A 20,970-nucleotide genomic window follows, 5' to 3' on the forward strand; every position below is an offset into this window, starting at 1 on the left:
TATCTGTACCTTTAAAATCTTTAATGCATCTTATGCACATGATATGAATATTTGAAGATAATTGTTTCACTGAAACAGAAGACTACAGAGCTTGGTGGAATATTTGGGCAGAATATTCTGAGAAAGCTACAGAAATGGTATGGAAATATCCATTCATAGTGATAATTGCTAATATTTTTTTTTGTTTAGTCTTTCTCCCTATGTGAGAATATTTTACTCTGATTCAGTTTTTCTGCAGTTTCATCATGTTCAATCCAGTTCATAGGCTGACATGATAGCTAATGACCCTTCTGGAATTGAAAGAGAAAATACATGAGAAAAAAGAAGGCAAAGGTATCATTAGTATTATTGAGGGGTAACTTCTCTTTGCATAACTTGTAAGCAAACTGAAATAACTTTTGGTCTTTATTTGACCAAAAGTTATATCACCAAGCTGTAGTTACTGTTAAGATTTTAGATGTTAAACTTATTTTCAAAGCTACTGAAAATATTTACCTGTCATCTACGTCTGTCATTGCTCTAATTTTGCTTTCCTGAATTTGCTGTGCAGTTACTCAATATGGTTTTTATCTTCACAGAACCCATAGTTTTATGAGTGCATTCTCTCTTTTTCTTCTTATCTGTTGAAACTGGCAAATTCACTAAAAAGCTGTGCACAGAACCATATTTTTTGGCATTGGCTTTTTAAAATTTGTTTGGCTAATTGCACTTTTTTTGCCTATTTCATTTATTTAATTTTTTAAAAATATATGTAAACTTCTTTGAAATTTCTTCCATATTCTTTCAGTATTAGATCATGTTCATCAAGTGTCTAAAGAAAAGTGACAACTGAATGTTTGCTGTTTTTTATGTAGGTGCTCTTGATTTTGATAACGGGTTGCCTACTAATGATCTGTGGGATGACACTTGTTCTGCAACCCATCTGGGGGGATGCAGGAAGAGGGTTTATGGGTTTTTTTCTGCATCTCAGTAAGAAAGGCCTGACAAAGGATATGCTAAAATAGCTATTTTAATAGGACAGAATAAAATTATGAGTACAGATAGAAAATAAACTTCTTTATGCCTATCTTTAGATGCTTGGAACCCTCCATTTATTCAGCTTTGAACTGTCCTTGAAGTGGATTTTCTAATGGCACCTCACTAGGTTTTCAAAATGCTGGTTTTTATTAGGTACATGCATTTTTCTGTTTTTTTTGGGGTTTTTTTGAGCTGTTAGGGCTTCATGTTTCTAAAGAAGACATATCTAAAGATTTTAATATATGGTATCTGATATCTGATTTGTGCCAATATCATCTGTGATTAGTTTGCTAATCTCTTATAGCCTCTTTAATCCTTTCAAAGACCCTTTATTGCAAACTCCAGCATCTGATATCAATATTTCTACTAAGCTGGTTACAATCTGGCTTAATTTTGCAAATTAGGTTTTTTTCTGATTGCATGCTCCGCCTGTGCATCTTTGCAGCTTCTTTTTATGGCAACACTGTATAATCCTAAGCATCTTTTGTTGAGATTTTATGAAGCTGTGATTTTACCAATAACCCTATAATTAATTTCTTCCTTCTTTTATTGCTAGCTGAAAGTATTTTGATTGATAAATATAAAGTAAAAGGTGACTGATTACATAAACCTGAAATTTTAGAGCCTTTTTTTTTCAGGAATAAAGGAAATAATTCATAGCAGAAAATTTGCTCAATGAGTTTAAATCCGTTTACCTTCTATTGTTTCAAAAATTTTTATGAGACTATCTGAATTCCCTCACTTTTTTTATTGTACTGATTTGTTGTGTAAATATTTGCAGCAGTTTGGTAGTGTATTTTTAAAGTGGGCATTTGGTTTATAATAAAGCACAATTTCAATTAGGTAAACCTTCTAAGTAGTCTTTTCAATCCATCTTAGTTAACCATCCATTGGGAGACCATCTTTTCTTTTGGAAAAGAAAGTATAATTGAGAGCAGAATCACTACATTGAAGACTTTGAAGAGTAAGTTACAATTATGGTTATTTTGAAATGGAAAATAAAATGTGAAATTGCAAGTTCTTGGGCACATAAAATGCAAAATGGTAATATATGACCAGCTGGAGTTTTTTCATTGTTTCCGGTAATCTCCGGTAAATTCTCCAAGAGAGTTTCTTGTTAGATGGATGGGTACCTTACAGTTCTTTTTCACAGAAAGAAATTGTCCCAGAAATGTAAATGTTAGCACTCCTTCTTATTAGAAACAATTTCCATGTAAATTTGTTGAGAATTCAATATGAAAAAAAAGGATAGAAAAACTGAGCTAAATATTTGTAGCCAGTAAAATTAAAAACTAAAAGGAGGCTTAGGAGAGACCTTATCACTCTCTACCTGAAAGGAGGGTGTAGTCAGGTCAGTCTCTTCTCCCAAGTTAAAAGGTATAGAACAAGGGGAAACAAATTGCACCGGGGTGGTTTGTATTGAATATGAGGAAACCTTTTTTCACCAAAAAGGTTGTAAAGTCCTGGAACAGGCTGCCCAGGGAAGTGGTTGCATCAGCATACCTGGAATGTAATAGTGAAAGGACAGGAAGGTATGGGCACTTAGGGACATGGTTTAGTGGTGGTGTTGGAAGTGCAGCATTAAGGATAGGACTCAATGATCTTTGGGATCTTCTCCTACCTCAATGATTTTGTGATTCTATTCTATGATTAGCTGCAGTACTTTATTCTGACTTCCATCAGTGTTATTATTAGTTGGTCTCAGTTGGCAGCTGAACTGGCGAATACTGTGTTGCTCAAAATTAATTTCCTCTTAAAAGGTTAATAAATCTGGTAAGTAAATAATGGTTATTGCTCACCTGACTCACATTTTTACTTCACAATTCTCCAGCCATCTTTTCTTTCTGAGATGGTGTAATTGATATGTATCAAATAAAATTGCCAAGTGTTTTCCTCAATTTCTGTTGAACTTTGAAGTTGCAGTTTCTGTTACAGAACTGAAGGAGAGCTTCTGGTTTGATTTTGTTGGTTGTATAAATTTGACTAATAAATGCTATTCACCCTATCTTGCTACTAGATTCTATATAGGTTGATTGCATTTGTCAAGAAAAATATAGCTAATAAAAAAATTTAATATGTTAGGAACAAATTTTTTTACTACAAATCCTAAGTGGCTTTACAATGATTATTAATGCATAATGTTCAATTATGACAGTCCTGATCCTCAGTTCTGCAAAGAACTCACTCCTCTGCTTATCTTGTAAGCTGAGTGAGTTCAGAAGAGGAGAAGATGGATGAAGCCTAATGTCTTACTACTAGTTTCCAGTTGTCACTCTGCTGGTGTTTCAGCTGTGCTTTTTACTCTTTAATGGAAAGAGCATTTTTTTCTACCCAGACAGATGGAGAAAACTATGAAAATTTAAATTTTGCCATGTAGAGAATCATGTTCAAATTTCCAGTTATATTTCAGTATCCGTGTTAGCTTCCTGGAAACTGGCTCCTCTGACAGAAAAAATGGCATATGTAGCCTTGTGACAGCAAGCTATGCAATGTTCAGAATAGCCAGATGCCTTGCAGTCTTTATCCTGGTGTCCATATTTAAATCTAGCAGCAAGATGGACATTAAAAGATGATTTGTTCAAATGACCACCAGGAAAATTGCTGACTATGTTGAAAAAGTCATAAATACTCTAAACTGAGGGGGAACGTCACATCTTTTGGAACACTGTTTTCAATGCTTCTTCAAAGTCCCTTCATTTTCTATATTGGAAAAGCCTTTTTCATAATCATGAAGGCTTTTTACTTTTTCTTTTTTTTTTTCTTTTTTTCCTTTACTTTTCAGTTGTATATGGAAAAATGGTATGGTGAGATCGAAGGAAAATAATTTTAAAAACTTCTATGTCTCAGAGCCATAATTCTTGTTTTTCTATGTTCACGGGAAGAGCTGCTTTCTGAGAAGCTCTTCTGGTTTTTTTGATTGAGTCTCTTGCAACTTATATGGAGTAAAATTATTCGTATTTCTGTTCTGGCACTTAAAAAGCTACTTCCTTTTCCCTTTACTCCATTTTACAGCTAGATTATTTTAACTGTGTTTCCTCTATCTTTTCTATCTTGCCTCAAGAGTCTGCTACGTTCCAATGGAATTACGCTTTGTGATACTGAAAATTGAAACTTCTGGAATTTTGTTTTTCCTAATGACTGGCTGATTTCTTTAAAAATATTTTCCTTTATGATTAAAACAATAGAAATGTTTTTACTTTATTTGGCATGGTCTTTAAAGAATTATTTCTGTCTTGAATTTCAAACTGAGAGTTTAAAATTAATTATCTAAGAGATGCTGTTCTGAGAGGCTACAAGGCTATACAGAATTAGAGTAGACATAAGTACCTGTGTTAGGAAATGATGCCCCAAACAAATAATTGAAGCAATTGATAGTCCAAATATGTCTCAGGAAAAGAGAGTCTGAACTTTCTGGCAAAATGTAAATTTGAATAATTAAGTACTTAAAACTCTTTAATAAAAAAAAAGCTTTATAAACAAGGATTGCATCTAATAGCACAATAAATAAACGCTGTTTAATCTGAATTACAGCCTAGGTCACCTGCATTCTCCATCACTTGCTGCACTGAGATTTTATAGCAAAGCCTCCAGGGTCAAGTTGCATATGCACCAGCACATGCAATTTCTTTGAGCTATAGAAAGATACTGTGTGTGAAACCAGGAATTTGTCATTCATTTAATTAAAGTCAGAGCAGTCTGATTAAAAAATCAGTCTAGATAAGAAGATATTTATACATTAGAGTCAAATTATGGAATTATTGTTGCTTATGCCCAATAGTGAAACTATTGAAATTTATACACACAAGCTTTGTAGTATCCGTGCCTTAAGCTGATGTGGTCACCCTTCTAATGCATGTCTGGGTTCTGAAATCAGTGGTGCTATTGCTCCTTGGAAGAAACAGATCATCATCCCAGCTTTTTTGATAGGAGGAATGTGATATTTTGTTGATGACCTTTTCCCCATAACCAGAGGGTTCCCCTTGGGTATGTTTGGCATCACATTTATATGTTAGCTAACACAGCTGACTGTTTCTTACTGCCACATTATATCCAAATTTACTATAAATTATACGGTTTGCATATTTTGTATACTTGTTCTTGTCTGGTTGGGGGTGTTTAAATCTATCAATATAGTCTTTTTTATATTGTCCTTACAACGTGGTGGTAATGATTCTGTAATTATAGTGTAATTATAATGGAAATTATATTAAGCATACAAAGAATACGATTCCTTGAGACTCTGCCTATTTTCCAAGAAGTTCAGTGAAAATCAAAAAAGATTTTTTTCTGTGTTGCATTGTTCTGTGTATTTGTAGCAGTTGTTGCTCACAGAACTAGATTTTCTGATGCACTCTAGTCCTCCTTAAGGAGCTAGCAGTCAATAAAAAAAAAATGTCCACTGAAAGTTTCCTATTGCTAATTATCAACATTAGTAAGTAACCTATTTATCACTCTAAGCTATAATGTATACTTTTGAACTCTTAATGGGCATAGTTGTGAGTTGTGGGGTTTTGAGAACAATTACTTTTGATTAATGTATGAAGACAGTAATATTTTACTTCGATGTACCTGTACAATATTGATACAAATTTTCATTTGGGAGTTTTATTAATAGTTTTATTATTAATGCCCTTTCCTAGATGCTATGTAGCGCAATTTCATCATAGTTCCACCTTAATTTATTTTGGCTTTTTAATTATTTTAAATTTCTTTGATAAATTTCAGAAATACATTTCTCAATAACTGGTGTCCTATTTCATACTGTGGAGGTCAAGACACTCATCTTTACTATGAAAATCTTAGATTTTTTCAGTTATAGCACTGAAATATGTGCATTTGGGATATGGTTTCAACTAAAACAATGTTTTCAAGGGTTCTAGAGCCACATATGAGAAATAAGATTTAAATAAATTGATTAGAGCAGTCCCATTGAAATTAGATAGCTTCATTCCAGTCTCTGCTCAGAATACCATATATCCTGAGTAAAACTGTATCAGAATGTGCTAGGAAATAGCATCCCAATATATTTAAGTCCCATGGATAAGACATTCCCTTTTTTTCCAGCACACCACTTCTGTAAGGAGTCTGTACACTGTAAATTAGTGGTGTCAGTTTAAACTGAATTGAGTATAAATGTGTAGGTTACAACACAAGAAAATTGGATGAATTAGACATAATTTGACTGAGAAATGGCATAACGTCTAAAAGAATAATTTTTATTCTGCACATTATGGATACTTTTCAGTTTCTTCTAAGTAAAAATGATCCTTGTTAATTTTTTAGAATCTTCAAATCACCAAGAAATTGAAATTTTCATTAAGTTTTATATGATCACTCTCTAGGTAGTTAAGGTGAAGTCTTCCTTTGCTAATAATATATGCTGAAGGTGCCCTGTTTCTGAACTTTGAGTTTCACCCAAGAAAATCTTCATGCTTCCTGCTAAGCTCAAAACTCATGGGCAAGGATGAGATTCTGCTCCTGCTAGCACCCTAGCAGTCAGCTTTGGAGATTATGAGGAGTATAAGCAGAGGAAAGGAAATAATCATGATGAGGAAAAGAAAATAGGTAGATGATCGTATTTTCTGGCAGAGGAAGAAAAAAGCTTTGCATCTGCTGTGGGGATACTTTGAGTGTAAAGAATGGAATGAGCTCTCAAACTTTTAGAAACCATATTTTGACTAGCTATATAAAATATGCCTTCCTGTGCAAAAAAATATTCCTGAGACTATTCCTGTCAACCACAGAAAAACTTAGGTCTATCTTCTGTATTATTTCAAGTCTAATTGGAGTAAAAGATGTATGCTATAATGAAAGAAAATTATGCCTAGCTGAATCTCTAATCACATAAATATATAGGACAAGAAGGCTAGCAGGAAAGCTGCTAAAGTGACATTTTAAGATATAATTATCTTATGTGGAAAGAAACTGAGGAAATTGTGGCTGAAGCAGTTGGACAGCTCATGGCTCTGAATGATCACAATGCTAAAAGGAATCTTGTGTCTCAGAATCCTTTGCAAAATGGAAAAAAAAAGAAGAAAGCCCAAAACCCCTGTCAGTACTCTCCAGTCTAATCAGCTTACTGAAAAGAGTGAAATTTGTAATATTTTAAGGCATTTTTGGCAGCATGACAGAAAAAATGGAGCACAAAAAACAATAGTAAGATTTTTAGAAATGGGGCAGGCTTTGACATTTAACAAGAGTTAATCTAGCTGTACTTCACTATACACCTGAGACATTATGATTCCCAAAGAGTTATTATCAGCTTCTTCCCAAACAGTCTATTAAAGAATCATGGTAAAATTCACAGTACATTACTTTGTGATACTTCTGAAGCAGTTTCAGGAAAGAAAAAGAGGGGGCAGAGCTTCAGAAAAGGTCTTAAGGAAAAAAGCAATTAAATTGAGTTTAAGCCATTTCTGAAGTCATAGCATACATAAATTGAACAATTCTGAAATAAAAGCTTAGGACATGACACTGGACAGTTTATTTAAAACTTGTCACTGATGATTAACAAATGTCAGCGTATGACTGCCAAGCTAAAAAGTATGAAGATGATAACTTTATGTAAGGGGTTTTTTAACTTAACAAAATGGTCCTCTGTATCTTTCAGACCTCAAAGAGACCACAGAATCCTCATTGCCCTGGATATGCAGCAGATTGATTTAGCCTACAGTAACAATGCTGTATGGATTAAAGATGCTGCATAAGAGCTTCAGTATGAGGAACAGCTGTAGTCAATAAATAGAAATGGTAATAGGATCCTACAGAGTAAAATGTTGGGTTTTTTAATGTTTCATATATTCCGGTCCAGATTCATGTATTTCCATGCAGATTTAGTATACTTCAATAACAGTATAACTTCCAGCTCTTCTGGAATTATTAACATCAATAGAATAAAACTTTATCATTACTTTTAGGCATGAATAATTATATGTCAGGTAAAGGGGTTGCAAACAGTCTAGGTAGTTAGGGAGATTGACACAAAATATTTGGGGAATATCAGTTGCTACAAAAAGTGATTAATCCTGCTTTTGCCAATATGAAAAGCATTTAAAATACCAAAATTATGAAAGTAAGAGCATTGTGACTTTTGAAAGATACATTTTTCCCTTCAAAGTCACAACCCAGCTACTATCAGTATCTGTGAAGAAATATTCTGTGAGAGCTCCTTTTCACTTGCATCCTACAAATTTGACTTATGAGACAAAATTGACTCTTTCACCAAGGAAAATTTAACTCTTCTTGGGAGATTTTTTTTTTACCTGTATGCCAAGCAGATAAGTGGAGATTGTTAAAATGTTTTCAACTGCATACGATATGAATTAAAAACTATTTGTTTCCTACTAGCATTCTTCCTGTGAGGGAATGATTTGAACCTAACATCAGGTTAGGTTCAAATTGATCAGTTGTCCCTGCAAAAAGGATAGATATCTTTGCAGGTTAATAAATACCTTATGAGCAACAGTAGCACTGAAAGTAAAAGAACCTGCCATACATTAAAATAGCTATCAGGAAAAATTTAGAAGGCTGCCAGATTTAGTGCAATTGATGCACTGGAAAGCTTTGTGAAACTAACAGAGCAGAATTATATTCATCTGGACTGGAAGGAAAGAAATATATTAGAAGAGAAATATATTAGCAGTTATCACTCTTCTCCCTTTGCATCAAAGGAAATTGCTTGGCAAACATCAGGAGAGAAATTTAAATTATATTAAATAATTACATTATATTCCAGTAGAGAATAAGAGATGAAGGAACTTCCAAGTACAAAGTGCTGTAGAGCAGTTTATAACATAAGCACATCTGTCTTATTGAAACAGCTTATCTCTTCCCCAATCAAAAATAACATTTCTTGAGGTGGTAAAATAGAGTAATTCTGCATGCAGCTTGTCTTACAGTCTGTAGTGTCTCAAGGCAATAACAAGATATAGTATCTTTGTACAAAATCACGTGCCTAATTTTTCTTTCAAGTGGTAGTGCTTTGGAAGCTTTTGTCATGTTTGCTGACCTATCAGTACTTTCATTTGGGGGTCGTAGAATTGATTTTTTTCAATTTGACTTTTGAAGTTGTGAGATGGGCTTTGATCTGTTGTCCAGATTTGTGGAATAGCCCCAGAAGCAGCTTCTAAGCATTAGATGTGGCACCATTTAAAGCATATCAAGAGTGGCACATTTGAAGGACTATCTCCCTGTTTCCTTTTGGATAGAAAAAGCTTTTATCTGATACATGTTGAATGATCATGTTCTTTTGATATTGAATGCTTGTGATATTGATATTAAATAAAAAGAATTAATGTGGAACTCAGCAGTACCTACTGGGACATCTTACTGTGCCTCTCCTGTCATTTGAAGTTTCTCATTCAATTTTTGGTATGACTGCATAACAAAATCAAAACATGATTGCAGAATGTATTAACCACCTAAGTCAGTTTAATCAAATTAGGATCAGTAAATTAAGAAGAGCAGGACAGGCTTTGCTGCTTATTACCAGTCAGAGCAGACACTCTTGGGGTTGCCTAGATGAGGTTCTGATTGTTAACACTTGCTAAGATTGGTGTTTCCAAATCTTTAGTACTGCTACTCTGTTTATTCAAAACTCTGTGGATGTCACCAAAAACTATTATCACCCTATTGTTCTGTTGTGTTGCTAGGTAACTGCCAAAATCTTGATGGGTTATTGATGAGATTGCTTTGATGATGGGATTGTCTGTGTTACAAATGTAGAAACATGTAGGATGCTTTTGTGTGGGCTGACACCAAAAGCACAAACTGTGGTTCATAGCTTTTGCACCTCAGCCTGTTCATTGGGCATGAGTTGTGCGTAGGCAGTGTTGTGTCAGCGCCTGTCCAGCCAAGATAAGAGCTTTATCACACTACGACAATGAAGACCCTGCGGTTGACAGTTCTAGTAAAGTTTTGGGTGTCAACATGGCCCTGAATAGTGCTAGGTATGTTATTTGGTCTTTATTTTTGAATACTCCTGATAGCTTGAGTATTCTTCATTGCATAGTTGGACTTATTTCATAGATATTGCATTTTGCTTGACATTGACGTTAGGATTTGGCTGCAGCTTTGGTACCAGTACACAAGGAAATGAATGCTGATCTTTCCCATGGCGAAGTAAGTGGATTGCCAGTTGAACTATGCTGCATTAGCAAAGTTTAACACCAGTACAAGGGGAGGATGAGACAAAGAGTTTGTCAGCGGTTACACAAACATTTCCTTAATGCCATCACCTTGACATCTCCCTGAGACAAAAGACATTAGTAAATTCTGTTCTGTGATTACAGTGCAATTGTGTACACATAATTTTTTTTCGTTTGAATACAAAGAATGGGAATTTATGGTTTTATTTTGAAAATTTCATTCTTCAAGGTGATAAAATGGCATATATTTTCAAGGAAATCTTTTTTAGGTAAGACAGTTGAGTGGTCATATAATTTTTGATTCCTGTAGCTTCAAAAATAAATTTAATGAAATATTTTTGTGAGGAGAAAACATAAAAGGCTAGGGTTAAATTCCAATTTTCCTGTAAGAATCTTGGCAGACAAGAACTGGTAATCATTTCTTTCTTCTAAATGCATTAGTCTGGGTTAATAAGAAAAATCTTACTAAAATTGATTGCATCACTTGTCCTTTTTTTTTATATACAAGACATGAATTGTTATGTAAGAACAGTAGGATCTCAGTCTAGTTTTTGTTTTGCTTAAACTGCTCATGAAACTAGTCTTAGTTTTCACAAAAATGGCCAGTTGTCCTAAACAGACATGTTTAGGTCCTTGAGTGTGCATGCAGTTTGACACTCAGAAAATGAACAAAATTCAATCTCCAAATATTAATCACTATTTAAACCTGGTTTAAAATAATTTTTCTTAGTCATTGTACTACTGTGCCATAGCTGAAAAGTTTAAGACTGCAACCTGGTAGAATGGCTTTCAATGTCCATGAATCAATGAAGGAAATATGGTCTTTCTCTCTTTTTTGCTTAATGACTTGCATCTTTTATCTTGTCACATAGTTCAATGGCATAGAATTACAATAAATTAGTTTTGCAATTATCAAACCCTTCAACTTCTCTTTGGCATTTAACGAGCCTCGGAATCTGTTTATTGCTTCATATACTTTGCCATCATGAATATTAGCCTTTAATTAACTGGAACTCTAATCTTAATCTTTCTCACTATATTGCAATGAAACATTTTTATTAACTTGAAGAAGATAGTATTTGGTATTTGTTACTATTTTTCTAATAAATGGAATACTTTCAGAATGACCTTTTTATCAGTAATTATAACAATATAAAATGTAAGAAGGCAGAACTCATTATACCAAAGAAAAGCATTGTCTGATTAGTTTTTGTGTATTTCACTTAGCTACATAAAATCACTGAGAAGCCTCAGCTGAGAGAGGCCAATAGGGATCATGTGATCCAGGCTTAGATCAGGAATTGCAAAAAAGTGGAAGAGGAAATCATGTATATAAACTTTTCCTCAGGCATATTGTGCACAGCTAGAATGACCCGAAGCAGTGTTTGCATTAGAGAATGGTGCTCCATGGTGGTCTCCCTAGTAATGAAGGATGGAAGGAAAAGAAACTGTTTGCAAAAGGTGAGCAGTAGTGGCTCAGTGCAGCCACTCTAGCAAGGGTCTCATAAGCTAGGTTTTGTCAGATACAAATGAAACCAGTTGTCTTCATTAAATAAAGGAGAGCACAATAGTACTCTTCAGTCATGCCACATGACTGTATCTTCAATGCAGGGAGAGTTCCACTGTCTTCCTGATTGCTAATAGTTCTTTGTTCTAGATAGATGTTAGGCTTATTTCTGTCTTGATCATTTCATTGCTTTGAAGTCAGTTGCTCTTCCAGGTATTTAGAGGTTTCTGTATCTATTGCAGACCAATCTGACAAGAAAAGCATCTTTAAGACAAAGGGGAAAAACAACAGCTCTCTCTGTTGACACTATTTTCAAGTATTTGGTACACTGCTACATCTCCAGCTGTACACAGTACTTTGGTAGTTATACAGTGCAAGAGGAGTTTGGAGGGTAAAAATGTCCATATTCAAGTGCAGACAATAATGGCATGTAATATTGAAATGAGAGATATGATAATAGATGAAATTTATTAATGGAACTTCTTAATATTTGGTTTTAGGAATGATTAATTATTTAATTATTTTCATTGAAAAAATCAGGATTGGATAATGAAATTTATAGTTGACATAATGTTTGGAGTTGTTATTAAAAGAGATGAAAATCATGGTGTGACAGATACAAGTGGAAGCCTTTGAGAACTGATGTAATAGAAATGTAATTAAATATTATAGTAAAAAGTACAACATAATGTACCTAAAACTAATGGCAAGAAACTATATTAATAACATTGAACTCATCATCTGAAAAAAATACTTGCTGTGGCAGTTAATCAATGGATAACTATAAGATGCCAATGTGATATCACCATGAGACTAAATGTAAGGCTGAGAGATCTACCAAACACACCCTATCACATGAAAAATAATACTCACTGTATTTATGATTCCTGATAATAAGGATTGAGTCAACTTGAAAGGATTCCTTTTTCATCAACTCTTCCAATCACAGCTTGAATGTACAGAAACTTTTAGTATTTTCAATGCTGACTTTTGGCCAGGAGTTCCATAAATCCACTATTTTCTGCATGAATACATAAATACTTCTGTTTGTCCCAAACTTCTTACTGACTAGATGTTATTTTTATGTCCCATCCTTTTACTGGAGGAGATAGTCGAAAATCTGCCCTTATCACCTTCTCCATAATGTCATGATTTTATAGTTCTGTATTTTATTCTTCCATAGTAATAATTTTCTCACTTTATTCTGTTATTTGCCTTCACTCATCATCCTCTTGTGGGCCTTTTCTAATTCTACCACTGCCTTTTTTTGAGATGGCAGATCAGAGCAGGTTAAGAGGGAGCTTCAAAAGCTTAATGTAAGGACAATGCACAACAAAGGGGTTTGATACCAACATATCTTTAGTCCTTCTAGTATCTTTGTTCCTGGATAAAGAATAGGTAGAAGTTTAATAAACATAAACATATTTTTTAGAAAATTTGTAAAGTGCAGTAGGAAAAGGCTCATATCAAATTTACTGACATGAGTTGGGAAGAAGAGAATGTCTGGTATCAGAAAAGATGTAATTTGAGATTGCATTAGGTACTTCTAATTATGGTGGTCTGCTTCAAAGAATTCAGATTGTATCTTGTGCAATCAAGACGACATATTCTTCATCAATAATTTAAGATAAAATCTAACAGTGACCTCTGATACTGTACAGAAAATAATGTTTTAAAGGATATATGAAAGACCTGTTTGTGAATAATATACAAAAGAACAGAAGTGCTTTTCCAGTGGCCTCAAAGACTTTGAGACTTGCCTCAAATGAGAAAAGGAAAGAAAATCCAAACAACAACAAAAAAAAAAAAACCACCACCAAAACAAAACAAAAAAAACCCCACAAAACACACAAGCAAAAAAAATAACCCACAAAAAACCAAGTGAAAGTACTTACACTGGTGGCATAGAACAAACTGTTCCTCTGCAGAACAGCAAGTGGAGTTTTCCTTACATTGGTTAGAAATGATTTTCTTTGAGTATTACTCTCAACTGCTTCAGATGTGGTTACTAAACAATGTTACAGCTGTGCATATCAAATTTGTTTTCACTGGTCATGGTCTATCAGGGACAGCAATATGCAACAACAGGTCACAGTTTAGTAGCCCTAGTTGAAGCAATTTTTAGAAAAGTACAGTGCAGGCATATCAATAGTGGACTCCTCTACCTAGGCCAGTGGAAAATTATGTGAAAACACTTTGGGGAAAAAAAGTGCCAAGTCAAATTTAGATCTGTAGTTAGCAGAGTTAAATTACAGAATAGCCCAAATGAAAAAGAGGATGTAACAAATTTACATTCTGTTCACTGGAAAGCTGGATGTCTGCTAGAAACTAATGTAAGGGTCACTGAAGAAAAATAGAATACCAAATACTTGGTATGGTTTATGATCATTGAAGCTGTTCCCCCTTTTTTTTTCTTTTTTTTTTGAAAATGACACATTTGAGCATTTTTAACAAAAGAAACACACAGAGAATTGTAGGAAGTTCTTATCCCAGATGTACAGCAATGGAGTTTCACAGTGAAGAATCAGTTGTCAAGGGCATATGAGATTATTTAGCTCTCTTAGACTCTCTTAGCATTTGAGATTAGCTTTGTTAATTGGCTTAAACAATAGATTTCTTTTAAGTACTTGAAATTCTATTATCACAGTGCCAATTGTTAGTTGCTGTTACTACTATGTTTGAGAAAAAGGTTCCAGCATGAGCATTTTGGAATTGGACTGTTGTTCAGACTATGCCATATGCTAAACCAGCAATAGCTCAGATAAGGAACTAAGTGGAGCTAAAACGAATTTCCTCACAGGCAGACAAGAGAGGTCTGAGCAAAAGACCTTCATTCCTTTCCCCTGCTTCAGCCATCAATACTGAAGGACTGGAAGTCATCTGAAAACCAAATCCATAGCATTTAGGGAAGGGATATGCTAAAAGGGATTTCCTAATCTCGTTACTTAATGACTAGCGAAAGACAGTGGAAGGTGTAAACAGTAATATTAGTTGAAAATCAAGTCAAATTACTTCTAGAAAGAAACAGAAAAAGGAGAAATACTTAATTTCCCTACAACTTCTACTATTAATGTGACTACCTTCTTGGTGTTTTGGTTTTGCTAAAAAATGTTATGATAATAGAAAGATCTACTTTAAAATATAGCCAGATTTTATGGAATAATCTGAAAGTGGCAAAAAAAAAAAAAAGCAGTTAACAAAGCCTGTAGATCATTACCAAAGTGTATTTCAAAGAAGTGAAGTTTAGCATGTAAAGAAGAAAGCAAACTATAATTTGGGAGATCACTATTATTCTTCTTTTATATATATTTTAAGCTAGGCTTTAGACTTTTTCTAGAAATATTTTATCACTAAACTGTGAAGGGTTTTTTTGTTTTTTTTTTCTTTTTAAGGTAAGAGGGCCCCCACCTGCAGGATCAGTAAAAGAAAGACCAGCAAAACACACAGCTTTTCGCAAGTTTTATGAGAGAGGAGACTTTCCAATTGCTGTTCAGCATGAGTGTGGAGGAAACAAAATCGCCTGGAAGGTAAGTCCTGGCATAGCTTGACAACCAGCTGAGCTTATTGAAGTGACATCTCTCATTGTCCAACAAAGTTAGCTTGCAAGTAAATACACTGAAATAATTTCTTAGCAAGTGGAAGATGGTGGGAAAGTCATTAGAGAACGGCCCCTGAGTCAGCTGTCTGCCTTGGCTAACAATTAAATTATATGCTGCAAAAAGGAAGATGACAGAGTTGCTTTGCCTTAGAGAATTGTCTCCTGCCCAATTCATCTCTATTTTTATGAGGACTTGGCAATGCAGCCTGTTTCAGGCAGTCCATCAAATTATGGAAGTGGCTGGATACAGTGAGCAGCAGCCATTTATCTCCCCAGATTTCACCTTCCTGCAGGACACTTCCAAATAGAAGCTTTAATTACCTAAATGGATAGGTCAAGATTGTCTGCTCCCTGAAAATGCAGAGCAGAATACAAACGAAGGCAGATTCTCATTCCACGGCCGTACTCTGAGTTTCCAGCATATGTCAGACAGCGAAATCGCTGTCATACGTGCCTCTGTTACAGGCTGACCTCCACTGCTGAAACCATTACAGCTCCGACATTTCTCTGACAAAAGGTTAATTGGCTTCAAAATAAATGTATTGCCTAATGACTCTATTCTAATGCGGCTGTGTTTCTCTCTAAAATGCTTGGTGACGTTATTTGTAAAACTTGCCAATCTTCTAAGTAACTACTGCAGACTTTTAAATTTAATTTTAAAAATGAATGCTGATCTTTAACCTCTTCCTACTATTTAATTATTTTGGTTATCGTGAATTACTTTATTTTTTGTCTCATTTATTGGACTAGAAAAAGATTTTGCTGGAAGCCATGTTAGTTACAGAAAATGAACATGCTATGCATGAACAAAATGTGTCAGATTTGTAAAATGTTTATAATTTTTCATGTGAAAAACATGATACCAAATTAAATGTAAAGCTATGTTAAGTCGTCGCTAAAAGGAGGAATTTTGCAATCTTATAATCGATTCTGCTTGTAATGAAGCAAACAGGATTGGCTCTGTAGTGTGGTAAGCAGTACGATATTTGATAGTAACTAAATTTTTAAGGTAGCTCTTTTGCTTATTGAAATACAGAAGAAAGATTTGTGCTACTTTTTTGTTGCCTACAGAGGTTTTGAATCAGCACAAAGAATAATTAATAGTTCTTGCAGCAAAGGGAATCTCAGTCCCAAAATACTTTACCCACAATTGAGGTGAGATTCCAGTGCAATTGGGCTTCAGGCAACACTAGAAATTCCCTTGTTGGACTAGAACTCACAAGCTTACAACTTAAGCCTGCACTCTGATCTTTCATCACCAGATAAGACCCAGAGGTGATTTTCAAATAACTGCAAAAAATCTGCAGAATTTAATTTTCATCTTGAGGCTTTTTAATTTCTAATTTCTCAAAATCAAACTGAGAGGTACAGAAATACTTCTGGACTGGCATTCCACTAGATGATGCTAGTGACTGCTTAGTTGACTTAGGACATCAGGAAATTAAATGGAGCTGCATAAGAAGTTCAAATGGGACATTAGGAAAAGGTTTTTCATTGAGAAGGGTGGTTGATCACTGGAACAGATTCCCCAGGGAAGTGCTTGTTAGTTTCTGGACAAAGTTCTTAGTCATATGATTTAGATTTAGGTAGTCCTGTGAGGAGAAAGGAGTTATATTTGATGATCCTTATGGGTCACTTCAGCTTGCTAACTTACCTGCAAGCCTTCCAACCACAGATGCATGATAAAGTGTTTGATTTCTATATCTGGTAGTTTTAATTGTTTGATATCATACTGCCTTGGACAGTCACAACAGCAGAGTCTCTAGTCAAAGATTCCGCATGTATTTTTTCTTAACACAATTTGCAGTCTTCTAGACCTAATGACCACCTACTTCAGTAAAACACTGGCTTTTAGCTTGTGCAATGTAGGACTGAAATGTCATGCAAGACTTGTTTTTGCTATTCTGCTAATCCTTTCTTTTGAGAAAAAATATCAGAACTTCAGCATGAATGCAAGTAAGGAGCATAGTACTGGACTATTCCATTCCTGTATTAGTGCAGGTTCAGATTCAACCTTATTTCCCTTATTCCGTGCCACTCAATTTAGTCACAAATCAATCCCGAGTGAGTTCTGTGGCAGGCAGGCTCTCAACAACACCGAGGTATAGAGTTATCTGAGACTATTGTTTAGTTTGACATGCAACTGTCATTGATTACTGTGCAGTTTAAATACATGAAACAGGCAAACTGGCATTTCCCAGTTCAAACTTTGTATTAGATTCCTTCTGAAGTCTTAGAAGCTGCCCAGAGCTGCAAAAGGATGAGAATGTTGTTCATCATTACGTGGTACTTAAAGGTACAGATAAAGTAAGGTCTATATTTTTCACTTGTTATACTAAGGACAGAGTTGCACTACTCAAAAGACATCTATTGGCTAATTTTCATCAGTTCATTAGTTGTATATATAATTAAAGAAGTTAACTTTTAGTGATATATCTTACTCAATACTGCTAAATTCATTACAGTTGACAAGATATTTTACTTACAAAATGTGTTAAGGCAAATGTTCTATAAAAGCTTGGCTGAAGTATACTTATTTGCATGAATCATGATCAAGTGGAAGGATAAAAAGAAAAAATGAATTGTAACAATGATATTTTAGTCCTGCTGTAATTGTCCAATATCAATGTTTTATGTTGAGAGAGGATTTTTGCTCTGTTTAGTTATAATGTATATCGTCGTTGGTTTCACTTTTGTTAGTTTGTCTATCAAATGGTGCATGAGAGAAAATGCAGGAGGGTCTCAACCTGATTTTTTTTACTAGGAAAGGAAAATACTACAGGATTTTGTTCTTTCCTGCAAAACACACAGCTGTATTTTATTTGCTTCTTTGCATGTTTTTATAATTACTGAATCAAAACTGTAATTGTCAGACTTTTATTTTTTAGCACTTCAAACACTTGTTCATTATACTGTAGTTCTTTGGACAGAATACAGTAATTTTTAGACAGAACAGGAGAATCTGAAATGCTTTAATATACATTAATTGTATTTGGTTAATATGTACCAAAAAATTTACACAAATGACTGTTGATATTGTGACAGTTCTGCATATCTATAATTTTAAGCCCATGATTAATTACCTGTAAGGGCTGACTATGTGTAACTGTGGACCTAGATGAAATATAAATTTAACTTCAGGAACTGTATAGAACTGTTTCTGAGTAACTGTATGTGTTGAATATAATTCTGAAACAATAGTGCTTTTCTGTTGTTATATAGCTTAATCATTTCCAAAATGTGCTAAATTTAGAAAGAGGCATTCTTGCACCAAATTAATCCTAAGCATAAACAAAATTAAACTGTGCAGACAAATCATGGTGTTTACCTTGGTGTCTTTTCTTAAAAAAAGGGAACAAAGCAAATCAGACCTCACTAGATAATTTTAGAAATATGTGTGCTCTTGGTGAATTTTGAGACTAAGTCTCTACTTGTAGACAGGCATCTCTTTGAATATTTCTGTAATGCTGTCATACTGGCTGGTAAGTTTTACTATTGTTGTAAGTTTAAATAAACCTGTTTCAACCTAATGGAAGAAAAATGTAAAAAAGATAATATACACTTACAAGAACAGGACATTGAAGCTGGTTTTATTATAGACGAGAACAGGAAATTGAAGTTGGTTTTAAAGAATGCCAATTTTTTTTCCAGAGGGGAAAAAAAAAAAACAAAAAACCTCTGATAATGCCAAAGCAAGATTATGTGGTTCTACAGGATATAATCACATTTATTTCTGAAAGAATACGACATTGATTGTTTTGGGGTTCCTAATGTTTGTTTTCAAATCTGGAGAGAAGTTGTCATTTTGTCATTGTGATAAAGTGATTATAGATAATGATTATAATTTGTTAGTTATGTCTGTGAAAACAAGACGTAAGTTGCTACACAAATTTCTGGCTTTGATTGCAATTAAATTAATAAAATAATTTCAAAATTATTCCAGATTTTTCATCCCCTTTCAGGGGATGTACTAGCAGTCAGTAAATTCGTTGGTAAGTAGCGTATGCTCAATGTAATGTTTTAATATCTGTTTTGAAGCATTTGTTTTTATCCTTCCTTGGTAATCAAAAAGAGAACTATATATACACCAATGCCTTAAAATTTCTGCAAATATTTAATGCTTATATTTCTTTTGCAAAGTAGTTTTTAAGATCTGGAAATAAACAACTCCTTTGTTGAGTTATTGAACAAATGTTCAAGGATCTTTCCAAATAGGAAGCATTTGATTTTTTCCACTAAGAGAGAATGAATAATAATGGCATGGTTTGAAAAAGTATTTCTAATGTGTATTAAATATAAAACTTGAGAATGTAAATTGTTGTTAATTTAGAATTAGATAATATTAGAAAGTGAACTTTATATCGAAAGAATATACTAAAATATTTATAAATCTTTTGACTACTTTTGTGGGATCCCATAGTTCTTTTCCGGCTTATTTATATTGCAGTTTTATTTCAAAATGTATTAATACATTCTTTTGCACAATCTCATACCAAGCTATGAATAATAAAAGCTCATAGTTCAGGTCTGAAAAGGACGTCCATTTTTAAATATACGATACTAAATTAAAAAAGGTCAGAATGCAATTAAACCTTTGACTACGAAAGTTGATAAAACCAAGGAACTATTTCTGAATTATAAAGTATGTGTTTGAAATGCAGTCTCTCTGTATTAAATGGAAAGTCATCAGAATGTTTGAAAAATTATTTTTTAGGGAGTGGAATTAATTATGCAAGTTATTATGCAGGAGTAAAAAAAGCTTCTATTCTTCAAAAGAATTGTAGCAATTTCAGAGAAATGAAAGCCAAATTCAAAAACTCAAACTTTTTAAGCAAAATGTCAACATGAATATGATTTTTATTTTTGGGGTTTTTTTTCCCAGAGTCTCTGTATTCACTAAGGATATTACTTTTGCCATTTTAGTTTCTCTTCATCTGCTCTTTCCTACACAGTTAATTTTTTTTTTCAACGTCTAGTACAAGATATGGTAGCAAATTTATTTCTTTGTGATGTAAACTAAATGCAGGGCTGAAAGAAAGCGATCTGCCTTCAACATCATGAATTACGAATGCACGTACACTTTCTCCTTTCACCTACTACTGAAAGTTGTTTTTAGTGGTAGGGAGTACAAATGATTTGAACTTCCCATAGTACAGTTTTTATTAGTATGTTGTATACTAGTTTACATAGAATTCTGAACTTCTATGATTGAGCTGCTACCTATATCCAGCACTAAGATAAAAAGTTTTTGTTTGTGTGTTGTGGTGGTGGTTTTGGTTTTGTTTTGCTTAGTTGGTTTGGACGTTGGACTTTGTTTTGGGGTTTTCTCCATAAAATGACTTGGTTTTAAATTTTGTTTTATTTCTGGGAAGTGTAGTCTTTTTTGCTTGCTTGAGGAATAAGTTTTACAAGAGAGAAAATACTTTCTTTATATCAACCAATATAGTCAGAGAGGAGACGTTTTCATTTGCAGAGCTTTCAATTAATGTATTTGCATTTTTCATTTTTGTAGCATTGTTTTGTCATTAAACTAGATGAATACACACTGTATGTTATTTACTATGTAGTATCAAGTAAAATTGGGTAACATTTTCCAAAGTTCAAATCTCCAAATAAATTAAAAGTAATTGTATGGAGCTCATTTACCCTAAAGGATGACCCCGTTATTATACTGTCATCTTGCAATTTGTGTAATTCAAGAT

General features: G+C 33.8%; 1 protein-coding gene across 8 annotated transcripts in view; it reads left to right on the forward strand.

Moving 5' to 3' along the window:
* The window catches only part of PACRG (parkin coregulated), a 211,668-nt gene that overhangs the window by 32,317 nt on the left and 158,381 nt on the right, over nucleotides 1-20,970 (forward strand). For 7 of the 8 annotated variants that reach the window (XR_012579539.1, XM_005486486.4, XM_005486487.4 and 4 more), the window contains one exon: nucleotides 15,063-15,197. The exons of the other annotated variant lie outside the window; for it this stretch is intronic. Coding sequence is in view for 6 of the 7 variants with exons in the window: in XM_005486486.4 (XP_005486543.1) it covers nucleotides 15,063-15,197 (135 nt within the window). In the remaining variant the exon portion in view is untranslated. The remainder of the gene's footprint in view (nucleotides 1-15,062; nucleotides 15,198-20,970) is intronic. 8 annotated transcript variants of the gene reach the window in all.

The sequence above is a fragment of the Zonotrichia albicollis genome, chromosome 3 (genome assembly GCF_047830755.1).
Source record: "Zonotrichia albicollis isolate bZonAlb1 chromosome 3, bZonAlb1.hap1, whole genome shotgun sequence".
NCBI classification, from domain to species: domain Eukaryota; kingdom Metazoa; phylum Chordata; class Aves; order Passeriformes; family Passerellidae; genus Zonotrichia; species Zonotrichia albicollis.